Genomic DNA, 16,179 nt, shown 5'->3' on the forward strand with positions numbered 1-16,179 from the left:
AAGTGGGACAAATTATCATCTGTTCTAATCAACATTCACCATAATGAAGGCATTTACTCTTTGCCGGTGAAAGCATTCAAATGGGACTAATGAAAAGTAGTTTAGGATATGTTTACTTGGAAAATGTTGACATCTAGACAAATAGAACAGTAATATTTCTGAAAGAAAAACCCCATCTGGTTATTTTCTGGTTAAATAGAGAGAATGAAGAGTATTCGGTTAGAGTGGTTGACGAGTGTTATTGAGAAATCTTACAACCCTCTGACAAGACTATTGGTCTGACTGATACGGAATAAAGCAGGAAGTCGTTGATAACATGAGTGAATTTTTCAGAGCTTTAAGCTCAGAAAATGTTCCCATATGAAAGAAAACTCTGATGCAATCAAACCTCCTTACTTCAAAAGCTAGGACAGAGAAAGGAGGTTCCTGCCAGGACCAGCTCATCAATTTAGACCAATGCACTTGAGGTGCAGCAGGCCGCATTTTCTGACCAAAAGACGTGGTTGCTTTGTAGAGGCTGCGTTCTGACAGACACAAGTTGGGGGGGGGGGGGGGGGGGGGGGGAGGTACTTTTAACCCACAAGAATGGGTGGGCTGGCGGCGGGTGGGTAGTAAAACTTGTTGAAATCTTCAGTAGGGACCGCAACCCGGCTCTAACGCGCCCACTTCCGGGTTTAACCCAGGTGTGTTTGGATGCGCGCGTGCGACAGAAACCCGAAAGTCCCGCCCCCGCTTAAAGCCGGCGGGCCGATACTTAAAGGGGCAATGTACCTCATTGAGATGTTTGAGGTACTTAATTTTTTGCGTATTGAACCATTAATGTTCTTACCTGCTCGGGTTTCCCATCGCTTCTGATTCACGTCAGGTGAAAGCAAGGCGGGAAGGGCCGGATCCGTGATCTTGTGGGCCCGGAGGAGCAGGAATGCTTCATCCAGGCCCAAGAAGCTCACCTGGCCAACAGGATGGTGGACCTCCCCCCCCCCCCCCCCCCCCCCCCCCCCCGCCCCCGCAAAGGTGGATTCCCCCCTCGGCTGGTGGACCCCCACCACCGATGGCCGAGACCCCCTCCAGACCTCTGACGACTCCCGACCTCCGACTCCTCTCGACATCCTCTGATCTCCTCCACGAAACCTTCCGATCTTCTGGCGACCTGATCACCTCATGGCCCATGATCTCTCTCTCTCTCTCTCCCTCCTCTCCAATTCCCCCCCGACAACCAGCAAGCCTGTCAATCAGGCTGGCTGCCGGGCGCGAAACACAGAAGTAAAATTTATTGCCCTCATTAAGGTCACGATCACAGATTGTGACCCGCCATTTTTACTTCTGGGTTTCACGTCCGATTATCTTTCCCCCCCCCCTCCACCCGCTCCCTTCCCACCTGCATGTAAAAATCATGCCCATGGTGTCAGCTGTGGCTCAGTGGGTAGCACTCTCTCCTCTAAGTCAGTAGTTTGTGGGTTCAAGTCCCACTCCAGAGACTTGAGCACAAAATCTAGGCTGATGCTCCCAGTGCAGTATTGAGGGGAGTGCTGCACTGTTGGAGGTGCCGTCTTTCGGATGAGACGTTAAACCGAGGCCCCGTCTGCCCTCTCGTGTGGACGTGAAAGATCCCATGGCACTATTTTGAAGAAGAGCAGGGGAGTTCTCCCTGGTGCCCTGGCCAATATTTATCCCTCGTCCAGCAATAAAAAAACAGGTTATCTGGTCATTATCACATTGCTGTTTGTGGGATCTTGCTGTGCGCAAATTGGCTGCTGCGTTTCCTACATTACAACAGTGACTACACTTCAAAAGTACTTCATTGGCTGTAAAGCGCTTTGGGACATCCTTGAGGTCGTGAAAGGCGAAACCAGTCTTTCTTTTCTTTCATTGAAGGCTTGAGAGTTATGAAATGGATCGCTGCCCAGATTTCCTGAGCATCTGACCTGCTGCACCCTCGGTGCCGAGCTCGCCCGTAGAAAATTCCGTTATTCCTTTGTGCTGCCCACGTTTTTGCCTATTTTCGGCACCGTTCCGTTTTCGGTAGGGGGAAATCGACGTACACAGGGAACCTCCCGCCTGAACTATTGTAATGGAATTGCAATGACGTCATTTAGACATCCATGCAACTTCCCAACATTCACGCTCACCGGACACTCGGTCATTTGCCCAGCCATAGATAGTGGGCACTCCGAGCACCTAGGGACTGAGCTGTATGCAGGAGTTCATCTTCCCTGTAGGAAGATCGTTTGTACGGGTTTCACACCATTTCTCAACCATCATTTTTATCTTTTTTGCAGTTGTCACTCTGGTTCTCGGATCCCTTTGTGACAATTGTGGTGCAGCCTCTTGCTCCCAACAGTAGTTGCAGTGACACAAGGATTTTCCCCATGGGAATCCCTCATACCTGTTCTTATTGGAGGAAGAAGAGGACCAACAAAATAATGGTAGACCGGTTAGGCTGCGCCAAAGATGCTCTGCGCCTTTTTACTTAATTTTCTTTCTTTTGTAAATCAACCTGACTCCTCAACACACTGCCTCACTGTCCGCACACCCCTGACCACAATTTGGCACCCAACTTTACCCAAACCCTCGGCACTGCCTTCCACTGGTCCCCACAACAGCTTGCCCTGCTTTCGGACCACAAGCAATGCAATGGGAGAACTTTAGCAGGAAGAATAAGGGGGCCACGTACTGCTTAGACAATAAGAGTCTAAATGGGGTACTGGAACAAAGGGCTCCAGGGTTACACAAATCATTAAATGTAGCGACGCAGGTTAATAAGGCCATAAAAAAAAAAGGCAAACCAAGCACTGGGGTTCATTTCTGGAGGGAGAGAATTGAAAAGCAGAGAAGTTATGTTAAACTTGTACAGAACCTTGGTTAGACCACACTTGGAGTACTGTGAACGGTTCTGGTCTCCGTATTAAAAAAAGGATATAAAGGCACTGGAGAAGGTGCAAAAAAGATTCACAAGGATGACATCAGAACTGAGAGGATATACTTAGCAGAAAAGACTAAACAGGCTGGGGCTCTTTTCTCTAGAAAAGAGAAGACTGAGGGGTGACCTGATAGAGGTTTTTAAGATAATGAAAGGGTTTGATAGGGTAGACATAGAGAAGATGTTTCCACTTGTGAGGAAGTCCAAAATTAGAGATCATAAATATAAAATGGTCACTAATAAATCCAATAGGGAATTCAGGAGAAACTTCTTTACCCAGAGAGTGGTTGGAATGTGGAACTCACTACCACATGGAGTAGTTGAGACAAATAGCATAGATGGATTTAAGGGGAAGCTAGATAAGTACATGAGGGAGAAATGAATAGAAGGATATGCTTATATGGTGAGATGAAGTAGGGAGGGAGGAGGCTCGTGTGGAGCATAAACACCGACATAGACCTGTTGGGCCGAATGGCCTGTTTCTGTGCTGTAGATTTGGTGTAACTCGACGTAACCATTAGTTTATCTAAAATTTATTGGTATCGCGAATGCTCTGTAAACCAAACACATAAAATGTGATCTTGCCTGTTAGATTCTCAATCGGAATGAATACTGATGATTTTTCTCAAAGCAGCTATTTATTTTATTGCCAAATAAACCCTGTGCTCGCTGACCTACATTGGCTCCCAGTCCGGGAATGCCTCAATTTTAAAATTCTCATCTTTGTTTTCAAATCCCTCCATGGCCTCGCCCCCTCCCTATCTCTGTAACCTCCCCCAGCCCTACAACCCTCCGAGATCTCCGCGCTCCTCCAATTCTGGCCTGTCGCGCTCCCTGATTTTCTTCGCTCCACCATTGGCGGCCGTGCCTTCAGCTGCTAAGGCCCCAAGCTCTGGAATTCCCACCCTAAACCCCTCCACCTCTCAACCTCTCTCCCCTCCTTTAAGACGCTCCTTTTAACCTACCTCTTTGACCAAGCTTTTGGTCACCTGTCCTAATCTCCTAAATTTTGTCTGATATTCGCTCCTGCGAAGTGTCTTGGGACGTTTTACTACGTTGAGGGCGCTGTATAAATGCGACTTGTTGCATCTTTTGAACTCCCCATTGCTTCAGAGTAGCCTTCTAGATAAAACTTCAGCACCATTATGGTATTAGAAATGAATGTATTTTTGCATTATAATTGTTAATTACTGATGAGTGCTATTTTTTTTCACGTAGGAAGTTCCTTTGGTTCCAGTTGATGCAACTGGTGCAGCTACAGCCCCACAAATGTCTGGTGAAATTAATGGTTATAAGAGAGTAATTTCAGGAGGTTCAGCGAGTATGGCTAAGGGAGTAGCCTCTGACTACGAAATATTAGTGAAAAGGCTCAGCAAGGTAACTGATTTTACAGGATCCAAATACCGAGTTTCCGACAGCTATGATGTTGGGCACGGCCACATTGACACGATGAAGAAAGGTCACTTTTCTGGATCAGCCGCGACTGGAACAATGGCACAAAGCAATCTTAGAGTTTACATGGAATCATGCATCAATGAGGTAATTTTGACCTGACAATGTGTTACTGATACGCATTTAACGCAGTGAGTTTCATATTACGTTATGTAGCAATATGTCATTTTTTTTAAAAAAAGGTTTTTGAATATTTGAGGCAAGTTTGAACAGAATTGTTAAATTGAACAGTAATATTGTAGAGTTGAATGAGTTGGGGAGGAGCATCCTATAGCCTAGGATAAAACTGATTTAAATTATTCTCAAAACTTGTTTGGTGTTCAGGTAGCCTCATAATCTAAGTTTCCTTCATGCCAACTAATATAGGAGTGACTATTGCTTTTAGATATACATGTCATACATTTGGGTGTTTCTCCATTAATCTTGTAGTTGCACTTTTGCCTCTAAGTCAGAAGGTCGTGGGTTCAAACCCCACTCCAGAGACTTGAACACAAAATCCAGGCTGACACTTCAGTGCAATGCTGAGGGAGTGCTGCACTATCAGAGGTGTCATCTTTTTGGACGACATGTTAAACAGAGGCCCCACCTGCCCCTTCAGGTGGAATTTAAAGATCCCATGGCACTATTTCAAAAAGCAGGGGACGAGTACTTTGGATCTGTCTTTATCAAGGAAGAAGATGCTGCCAGAGTATCAGTAAAGGAAGATATAGTTGAGATACTGGATAGGCTAAAAATTGACACGGACCACTGTAAAGTAAAAATACTCAATTTGAAGGAGGGTTAATTTCAGTAGGATGAGAACAGATCTGGCCTGGGTAAATTGGAATCAAAGATTGGCAGGCAAAACTGTGATTGAACAGTGGGCGGCCTTTAAAGAGGAGATGGTTCAGGTACAGTCTAGGCCCATTCCCACGAGGCAGAAAGGTAGGGCAACTAAGGCCAGAGCTCCCTGGATGACAAAAGAGATAGTGAGTAAAATGAAATGGAGAAAAGGGGCGTATGACAGACGTCAGGTTGATAACACAAGTGAGAACCAGGCAGGATATAGAAAGTTCAGAGAGGAAGTCAAAAAGGAAATAAGAGGGGCAAAGCGAGACTGAGAATAGACTGGCAGCCAACATAAAAGGGAATCCAAAAGTCTTCCACAGGCATGTAAACAGTAAACGGGTAGTAATAGGAGGGGTGGGGCCGATTAGGGACCATAAAGGAGATCTACTCATGGAGGCGGAGGGGATGGCCGAGGTACTAAATGAGTACTTTGCATCTGTCTTTACCAAGGAAGAAGATGCTGCCGGGGTAGCAGTAACGGAAGATATAGTTGAGATACTGGATGGGCTAAAAATTGATGAAGAAGAGGTACTTGAAAGGCTAGCTGTACTTAAAGTAGATAAGTCACCTGGACCAGATGGGATGCATCCTAGGTTGCTGAGGGAAGTCAGGGTGGAAATTGCAGAGGTACTGGCCATAATCTTCCAAACAACCATAAATACTGGAGTAGTGCCAGAGGACTGGAGAATTGCAAATGTTACGCCCTTGTTCAAAAAAGGGTGTAAGGATAAACCCAGCAACTATAGGCCAGTCAGTTTAACCTCAGTGGTGGGGAAACTTTTAGAAACGATAATCCAGGACAGAATTAACAGTCACTTGGATGAGTGTGGATTGATTAGGGAAAGCCAGCACGGATTTGTTAAAGACAAATCATGTTGAACATTGAATGCAGGAGTTGGGATGTCTTGTTGAAGTTGTACAGGGCATTGGTGAGGCCACACTTGGAGTACTGTGTACAGTTCTGGTCACCCTATTATAGAAAGGATATTATTAAACTAGAAAGAGTGCAGAAAAGATTTACTAGGATGCTACCGGGACTTGATGGTTTGACTTACAGGGAGAGGTTAGACAGACTGGGACTTTTTTCCCTGGAGAGTAGGAGGTTAAGGGGTGATCTTATAGAAGTCTATAAAATAATGAGGGGCATAGATAAGATCGATAGTCAAAATCTTTTCCCAAAGGTAGGGGAGTCTATAACGAGGGGGCATAGATTTAAGGTGAGAGGGGAGAGATACAAAAGGGTCCAGAGGGGCAATTTTTTCACTCAAAGGGTGGTGAGTGTCTGGAACGAGCTGCCAGAGGCAGTAGTAGAGGCGGGTACAATTTTGTCTTTTAAAAAGCATTTGGACAGTTACATGGGTAAGATGGGTATAGAGGGATATGGGCCAAGTGCAGGCAATTGGGACTAGCTTAGTGGTATAAACTGGGCGACATGGACATGTTGGGCCGAAGGGCCTGTTTCCATGTTGTAACTTCTATGATTCTATGATTCTATAATCTGATAGAGTTTTTTTGATGAGGTAACAGAGAGGGTAGATGAGGGAAATGCAGTTGATGATGTGTATATGGACTTTCAAAAGGCGTTTGATAAAGTGCCGCATGGTAGGCTTATCATCAAGATTGCGGATCATGGAATAAAGGGGGCAGTAGCAACATGGATACAGAATTAGCTAAGGGACAGGAAACAGAGAGTAGTGGTGAACAGTTGTTTTTTGGACTGGAGGGAGGTATACAGTGGTGTTTCCCAGGGGTCAGTGCTGGGACTACTGCTTTTCTTGATATATATTAATGACTTGGACTTGGGTGTACAGGCTACAATTTCCAAATTTGCAGACGACACAAAACTTGGAAGGGTAGTAAACAGTGAAGAGGATAGTGATAGACTTCAAGAGGATATAGACAGGCTGGTAGCATGGGCGGACACGTGGCAGTTGAAATTTAATGCAGAAAAATGCGAAGTGATAATTTCGGTAGGAAGAACGAGGAGAGGCAATATAAACTAGAGGGCCCAACTCTAAATGGGTTACAGAAACAGAGAGATCTGGGGGTATATGTGCACAAATCATTGAAGGTGTCAGGGCAGGTTGAGAAAGCGGTTAAAAAAGCATATGGGATCCTGGGCTTTATAAATAGAGGCATAGAGTACAAAAGTATGGAAGTCACGATGAACCTTTATAAAACACTGGTTCGGCCACAACTGGAGTATTGGGACCCGTTCTGGGCACCGCACTTTAGGAAAGATGTGAAGGCTTTAGAGAGGGTGCAGAAGAGATTTACTAGAATGATTTCAGGGGTGAGGGACTTTAGTTACATAGATAGACTGGAGAAGCTGGGGTTGTTCTCCTTGGAACAGAGAAGGTTACGAGGAGATTTGATAGAGGTATTCAAAATCATGAAGGGTCTAGACAGAGTAGATAGAGAGAAACTGTTCCCATTGGTGGAAGGGTCAAGAACCAGACGATATAGATTTAAGGTGATTGGCAAAAGAACCAAAGGTGACATGAGGAAAAACTTTTTTACACAGTGAGTGGTTAGGATCTGGAATACTCTGCCGAGGGGGTGGTGGAGGCAGATTCAATCATGGCCTTCAAAAGGGAACTGGATAAGTACATGAAAGGGAAAAAATTTGCAGGGCTACGGGGATAGGGCGCCGATGCGGACTTGATGGGCCGAATGGCCTCCTTCCATTGCAGTAACCTTTCTATGATTCTATGTCCTGGTCAATATTTATCCCTCAACCAACATCACTAAAAACAGATTATCTGGTCGTGAATCCCAAAGCGCTTTACAGCCAATGCGGTACTTTTGAAGTGTAGTCACTGGTGTGAGGTTGGGAAATGCAGCAGCCAATTGCACACAAAAAGATTTGTGGGTATCGTTGGGCATTCTTTGGGTATGCATTTATGATCTTGCTATAAGTAGTAATCAGCAGAAATCTCTTTCCTCCCCTCGCCCCCCCACCCCCACCCCCAGAAAACCTGTATGGTGTCAGTCATGTATATTTGTGTTACAAAACTGTAATAACCAGGTAGACCTGCTGGCAGCTCATATCTTCATGAGCACTATTTTTGCACTGTACTGGGAATCCGAAACTAATTAACAAGGAAGAGCTTTTTGTTGTAGTGTATTGTAATTTTATTTGTATTTTGTTTTTAGAAATTGGTTGACTGCTCAGCAGAAGATCAGACTCGCCCTGCCCGCGACTGTTTGCTGATCTATAATCATGAAGGAAACGGTTCACCTGTTGGTTCCATTGGCAGTTGCAGCTTTATCGAGGATGAACCTCAATTTAAAGATTCCTACTTGGATGACTTAGGCCCAAAATTCAAGACATTAGCTGAAATCTGCAGCGGTAAATATGAGAGCCAAGCCTCAACAATAAGTGTTGATCCTCCAATCCAGACGAACTTTGCGATGAAAGAAAAGTCTGTTTCATCCAGTGCAGGAGGACTGCAAGGCATGACTGTAATCGCTAATCCCTCGCTAATGCAGAAAAATGTAGTTGTGACCACCACAATAAATCCTGGGATAGATATGATGCCAGGCATGGCTGAGCCATCATTCACCCACCAAAATGTTGTACTGACCAAACAAGTTAATGCCAGCGCAGGAGGGATGCAAGGAATGATTATTGATCCATCACTTGCCCACCAAAATGTTGTGCTGACCAAACAAGTTAATGCCAGCGCAGGAGGGATGCAAGGAATGATTATTGATCCATCACTTGCCCACCAAAATGTTGTACTGACCAAACAAGTTAATGCCAGTGCAGGAGGGATGCAAGGAATGATTATTGATCCATCATTCGCCCAGACACCTGTTGTCCACAAAAATGTTGTACTGACCAAACAAGTTAATGCCAGCGCAGGAGGGATGCAAGGAATGATTATTGATCCATCACTTGCCCACCAAAATGTTGTGCTGACCAAACAAGTTAATGCCAGCGCAGGAGGGATGCAAGGAATGATTATTGATCCATCATTCGCCCACCAAAATGTTGTACTGACCAAACAGGTTAATGCCAGCGCAGGAGGGATGCAAGGAATGATTATTGATCCATCATTCGCCCAGACACCTGTTGTCCACAAAAATGTTATACTGACCAAGTCGATTAATTCTAGCACGGGAGAGACACAAAGCATGATTGCTGATCCATTATTTGACCAGATACCCGTTATTCAGAAAAATGTCACGCTGACTAGGTCAGTTAATTCTGGCATAGGAGGGGTGCAGGGCATTAATTTTGCCACTGAACCGCTGGCACAGAAAAACAGGGTTTCTCGCAAATCTGCTACATCCATTGATGATGTCCATAGATCAGTAACAAAAGTAACTAAAGTCACGCAGGTAATGCAGGAATAAATATCTCCCCACATCCATACATACCTGTGCCATTTGATATAATTCAAGCATAAACATCTAGATTTGATAATAAGTACATTTTATCAAGGTGTGGTTGATGTGTGTTTGATGCACAATTCTGAAGCCAGGAGCACTTTTATTGGACCAAAAGTACATTGTTTCCTTGATTTGAATATACTAAAGTTCTCCACAATACATGCTGAGGTCCTGATATGCTCAGATTAATAACATTTTACACACACACAAATTATTATTCAGCTTGTAAATACTTATCTTTAGGAGAAGGTAGCAAATCAAAGAAGATGGTAGAGATTTAAAAAATTGTAAATTCTAGAAATCTGACATAACAAAAAAAACAGAAATGGTATAAATGCACAGTCACACAAGATTAATGTTTGAAGTGGGACTTTTCAACACGACTTGAAATTCACCCGAAACTTTAAAATATTATTCTCCTCAAATGCTGATTTGCATTCAGTGCATGTTCAGGATGTTCTGACTGTATTTAAGATGTGTGCCATGGTGCTTTCTGGATAACACATTACTTGTACTGCCATTGCCATTCTCTAAAGAGGATTTTTAGCTTCTTTATTCTCTCATGTCGACAATCCACAGAGCAAGAAATATAACATTTTAGTCCAAAGTGCCCCTGTTAATGTCATAACTTTATTTTTTTCCATAATCTAGACATTTTTTTAAAAATTTGTTTATGGGATGTGGGCGTCGCTGGCAAGGCCAGCATTTATTGCCCATCCCTAATTGCCCTAACTGAGTGGCTTGCGAGGCCATTTCAGAGGGTGATTAAGAATCAACCACATTGCTGTGGGTCTGGAGTTACAGGAACTAATCTAGACATTCTTTACAATATTTGGAAAATAATGAAATTAAGTGGAATAATTGCCTTCGATATATTTTAAAACAATTCACCAGGTAGCTACAGTATAACAGATTCTTCTAAGTTAAATTCTATACTGTGGGTTAAAGTTTTAACAAGTTACCACTAGTAGCGTTTAAATTGAGCTGAGTGACACTTTCCCCAGAGTACCATCAATTGAAAGCAATGATAGTATCTAGATGTATCCATTTTCAGTGAGCATCCATTATATTTTCATCAGCAAGTGATTTGCTATATTAAAAAAACAGCACTCAGTCTCTTAAACCACCTGACAGTGAACAATTAAGAAATCTGCAAATCAATAAATGACAACTGATTAAAAGCTGGTCAGTACTTTTGTTGATTGATGACTTGATTTTAAAAAAAAGCTTAAGTAAAGAAAGCCAGAGATACTGAGATGGTTTACAGAAAAACAAATGTGTATATACACTATGATACCAAAAATGTTGTGAGAGTTAGAGCAACCCATGTATTCATTTAGAACTGTTTAAGTACATTTATCTGTAACTGTGAACTTCAACAAACTTTCTTTCATTGCATGCAGTTAAAAGGGGAAGATGCTGAGACTCTATATTGTGCATACATATAAATATAAATTCTGTTCATATTGATAGTTCAGCTAATTTTTATGTATATAAACATTAGAAATTTGAGACTTTTTAAGAAATTTTACTTTTTCTTGTCCATAGAAAAATGGTCGTCAATCATTTGTATTCTTATGATGGTTCTAATCAAATTGTACTGTTTAATTGGGCAGGTTTAATTTGTACAGATATTTTTGCAATAGCATGTTTTCAATTGTGTGCAGAAGTGGCTGAATAATTGAAAGTTAATTTAACTGCCCAGAGATTTACTGAATTTTCTGCAGAAATTTACATTTAACGGTGTATATAAAAAAATAAACTTTTCAAAAAGCAATACCATCATTCTGTGATTGTATTGTATACCAAAAGACTATATATATTCTCCCTCTCCTTTCCATTCCTCCCCTTTCCTTCTCTTCACTATCCCCTTCCCATTCCCTTCACACCCATTCCCATCCCTTCACTCCCCTTTCCTGTGCTTCCTATCTCATCTCCTCCGCCTCCTCACCTCTCACCTCCTCAGTTCTCCTTCCTCCCTCTCCTCCCCTTTCCCTGCCCACCCCACAATCTTCCCTACCCCTCCACCTTCCCCGTACTCCTCCCCTCTCTCCTCTCCTCCTTCTCCCCTTCCCCTCGTCCTCTTTTTTTTCTCCTTCACCCACTCCACCTCACTACCCCCCAGCTCTCCCCTTCCTCCCTCACCTTTCCCCTTTCCCTTCCTCCCTCACCTTTCCCCTTTCCCTTCCTCCTCCTCTTTCCCCTTCCCCCTCTTTCCCCCTTCCCCCTCTTTCCCTCTTTCCCCCTTCCTCCTCTTTCCCTCTTTCCCCCTTCCTCCTCTTCCCTCCCTCCTCTTCCCCTCTTTCCCCCTTCCTCCTCTTCCCCCTTCCTCCTCTTCCCCTCTTTCCCCCTTCCTCCTCTTCCCCTCTTTCCCCCTTCCTCCTCTTCCCCTCTTCCTCCTCTTCCCCTCTTTCCCCCTTCCTCCTCTTCCCCTCTTCCTCCTCTTCCCCTCTTTCCCCCTTCCTCTCTTTCCCCCTTCCTCCTCTTCCCCTCTTTCCCCCTTCCTCCTCTTCCCCTCTTTCCCCCTTCCTCCTCTTCCCCTCTTTCCCCCTTCCTCCTCTTCCCCTCTTTCCTCCCTCCTCTTTCCCCTCTTCCCTCTTCTCCCCCCCCCCCCCCCCCGGGTTGCTCTGCCTCCTCCGCTGACTCACGGGGCGGAGCTGAGCAGGTACCTGGGCTCCGTGCGTCACCATCTGGCTGGACTCAGGTGCGGCGCGGGACGGGACTGGAGGAGGAGTCGGTGCTCCAGGCGGAGGGTCGCTGCTTGCAGGGAGCGCGGGCTAAAGACCGGGCTAGGCGGAGCAGGGAAGGAGATGGCGACCGGGGCTGGGATCTCACGGGCAGGACTGGTCTCGCTGTTCCTCCTGGCGGTGAGCACAACTTTACCGAACGATTGAGACATTGTTGCTTTTCAGAGAGGCGTGGTATCAATTTAAAAACTTTTGGAATATTATATATTTTTTGATCATGAAAGTGTCCTGTGTTATGGAGAAGTGCCCAGTTCTCAGTGTTTCCTTTTACTTAGAGCCGTTCCCTCCCATTGATTTATTGGTCTGTTGCTTTTATGGCATTTGTCTGTCAGTCATTAACCCCGATTAGATTCTCTTCCCTGTCGCTTTCTTGTTGACTTGCACCGGCGGGAGAAAGCAGCATTTGTGTTTTTTTTTTCAAAAAAAAAATCTTCGCCTTATAACATTGACTTTTAGTGAATTCAGGTTGATTTTTGATTACTTCAACAACAACAACAATTTTTTTTTGTGAAACAACAACAACTTGCATTCATATAGCGCCTTTAACGCAGCAAAGAATCCCAAGGCGCTTCGCAGGCTGGTTATCAGAGAAAATTTGACACGGTGCCACACAAGGACGTCAAAGCGGTAGGTTTTAAGGAACGTCCGTAAAGGGAGAGAGAGAGACGGGGGGCTTAGGGCCCCAACCAGCTGAAGGCACCGGCCGCCAACAGCGGGGCGAAGGAAATCGGGGATGTGCAAGAATCCAGGAGCGCGGAGATCTCAGAGGGTTGTAGGACCGGCGGAGGTTACAGAGATAGTGGGGGAGGGGGGGCGAGAAGCGACTTGAAAACAAGGTTGAGAATTTTAAAATCGAGGCATTGCCGGAACAAGAGCCAGTGTCGGTCAGCGAGCACATTTTGTTTGATAACACTCCAGTGAAGCGTTTTGGGATGTTTTACTACGTTAAAGGCATGATATAAAATGCAAGCTGTTGTTGTTTGGGTGAACAGGACTTGGTGCGAGTTAGGATACAGGCAGCAGAGCTTTGGATGAGATCAAGTTTATTGTTACCAACAATAGTGGATATATAAGAGATTGCCCTTCTTTATAGTTTTATTGAAAAACCAAGGATGCCATCAACGCTAAAGAATAAAAGGATTGGGGAATATTTTTGTCTTTTCCTGGGCAGTAATCTGGCGGGAGCAGGTCACCCACCCCGATGTAGAATCCGCCTGATTTTCATTAAATTTATTGCATTGAAATGAAAATCAGGTACGTTCTAACATGGGCAGGTAGGGTTGCCAACCCTCCAGGATTGACCTGGAGTCTCCAGGAATAAAGATTAATCTCCTAGCAATCTCCCAGGAAAAGAATTGTTTTTTTTCATTTTCTTTGAATACTTTTGTTTATTAAATTTAAAAATATTGGAGATGTGGGGGGGGGGGGGGGAGAAAGGTGCTGTTTGACTGAGCGGAACAAGCCCAACCAGAATTGGCAACCCTCTGGGCGGGTGATCTACTCCCCAGGTGACATCTAGTCCTAGATAAATTGGGAACTATTGATTGGGCAATTCCACGCTTTGGTTTTGAAACCCTTGCAAATTTTGGCACAAGGAAAGGCTGTGGGAAATAAGGAGTTCTGAGAATCTGTGAAATGATAAGTCGAAGTAGGAGACCTCAAAGAGTCTGGGATAACTTAAGTTCGATGAACCTTGGGGGGGGGTGGGGGAAGGGGGTGAGAGAAGTTGATGAATCCGACTCATCTTTTGTTTAATATTCCACCTCTCGAGATATAAACAATCTGCCCACGTATGACGTGTTTTATGGTATGTCAGTGGTTGCTGAAAAATAAATTCAACACTTCAACTGCTGTCAAGCTAGCCTTCCAAGATCACCTCAGAACACCTTGCCATTTTCCTCTGTGCGTGTGCACACCAGAGATTGTTCAGATGTGAAAAGGTGGTTGCTGTGGCCCATTGTTTGAGGTTGCCCCCAGAATGGCCACATGTTCCTGCAGCACACACGGATGCACGGTTATGTACCAGATCAAGTACACATATGTAGTCAGGTGGGTCCCACGCTGGCTTGCCATTAGGTGGGTGAAGAGTCTTTTAAATGTCCAAGAATGTAGAATTGTGGCCAAGCAGTGGGCTGGTGGATTAGATATACTGGAATGGGAATAGGATATAGAGAGGATTTAAAGTATTGTTTTGAGCAAAGAGAAAGACTCAATGTGGGGAGAGGGAGATTTAATCCAAGACTGAACGATAATCTAGGGACTGAACGGGAACTTTTCCAACAGGACGGAGAGTGGGGCAAATTTGGGGCACAGTGGGCGTTTCTGCCTGATTGAATTATTTTACGTTATGTTTGAGAAGTAAGGCAAAGCAGGAATTGTGCAGGAAAAATACATGGATTTAGCAGCGGAAATGTTGATTTGATATTTTGATTGTGCGTGAGTTATTAGAGCTAGTTTAAGGTGTAACTTTTATTTTTGTAATAAGGGTGGAGCAACCGCATCGTAAACATTAAAAAAAAATTCCTTTCGTTGTAATTTATTGACTAAGTATGATAGGGTGAGATGAAGTAATTAGGGTGGGAGGAGGCTCATGTGGAGCATAAACACCGGCACAGACCAGTTGGGCGGAATGGTCTGTTTCTGTGCTGTGAATTCTACGTAAGTTCTTTGTCATTTGGTTTTATTTCTATTTCGGTAATTTTATGATCTAAGTCCACAGCCTGCTATTATTTAGCAATGGATTGCTAGCTGATGTTTGGGGTCAATGACAACAGTCAGTTGGCAATTAGATTTTTGTATGTCGTTTGCCTGCACATAAGACTTGACTTATCAGGTTTTTCACAGCAGCCTGAGCTCCTTTAAAGCCGTTCATCTGCTTTTGTGGGTTTTCTAGGTGGACAGTACTACCTTGCATCATTGCAGTGGCTGCCATTGATACTGCAGAAATAGCAGGATACTGTATTGGTTCTATCTTTAATTATATCACTGCGCTTCCAATGCCCATATTTTGAATTGGGAAAGATTTTAATTCACATAGCACCAAACAAAAAATAATCTGTTTGAAGCCCACTCCCTTCGAGATCTACTCGGTATCATGGATTGTTTTAATCAATGCAACATTACAGTCTGTATTATTCAATCTTGGCCAATTACATTCCACCTTATAGAATTGCCCTTGTCCCAGCAGTGCGAGACCCATGGCTGTTCCATAGAACGTTTGATCATCAGTTTCGCAGCTCTCTGATATACCCTTCAATCCTGTGTTTAGCTCGAGAAAGTAAAGGGCAGTTGTGACTGGAGCTGTGTAGACATGACAAGGACCCACTAGTGGGGTGCCACAGGGATCAATGCTGCGACTATTGTTGTTCACACTTGTACAATCTCACGACAAAAGGTCATAATAAGATTAAAACCAGACAGACCACCCGGCACCGGACACGACAAAGGCAAACCAAGCCCAGTCGACCCTGCAAAGGCCTCGTCACTAACATCTAGGGAGTTGTGCCAAAATTGGGAGAGCTGTCCCACGGACTAGTCAAGCAACAGCCTGACATAGCCATACTCACAGAATCATACCTTTCAGCCAACGTCCCAGGCTCTTCCATCACCATCCCTGGGTATGTCCTGTCCCACCGGCAGAGCAGACTGACCAGAGGTGGCGGTACAGTGATATACAGTCAGGAGGGAGTGGCCCTGGGAGTCCTCAACATTGACTCCGGACCCCATGAAATCTCATGGCATCAGGTCAAACACGGGCAAGGAAACCTCCTGCTGATTACCACCTGCCGCCCTCCCTCAGCTGATGAATCAGTCCTCCTCCATGTTGAGCACCAC

The 16,179-nt window shown here is 44.5% G+C and overlaps 2 protein-coding genes across 3 annotated transcripts in view; both read left to right on the top strand.

Moving 5' to 3' along the window:
* LOC137309960 (desmoglein-2-like) overlaps positions 1-11,338 on the top strand; it is a 68,844-nt gene extending 57,506 nt beyond the window's left edge. For both annotated transcript variants that reach the window (XM_067977956.1, XM_067977963.1), the window contains exons 15-16: positions 4,139-4,459; positions 8,357-11,338. In XM_067977956.1, coding sequence (XP_067834057.1) covers positions 4,139-4,459; positions 8,357-9,562 — 1,527 coding nt within the window. In that variant the 3' untranslated portion in view covers positions 9,563-11,338. The remainder of the gene's footprint in view (positions 1-4,138; positions 4,460-8,356) is intronic.
* Positions 11,339-12,292: 954 nt separating this feature from the next.
* LOC137309972 (desmoglein-2-like) overlaps positions 12,293-16,179 on the top strand; it is a 70,038-nt gene continuing 66,151 nt past the window's right edge. The window contains exon 1 of the mRNA XM_067977976.1: positions 12,293-12,465. Coding sequence (XP_067834077.1) covers positions 12,409-12,465 — 57 coding nt within the window. The 5' untranslated portion in view covers positions 12,293-12,408. The remainder of the gene's footprint in view (positions 12,466-16,179) is intronic.

This window comes from Heptranchias perlo, chromosome 3 (assembly GCF_035084215.1).
Source record: "Heptranchias perlo isolate sHepPer1 chromosome 3, sHepPer1.hap1, whole genome shotgun sequence".
In the NCBI taxonomy this organism is placed as follows: Eukaryota; Metazoa; Chordata; class Chondrichthyes; order Hexanchiformes; family Hexanchidae; genus Heptranchias; species Heptranchias perlo.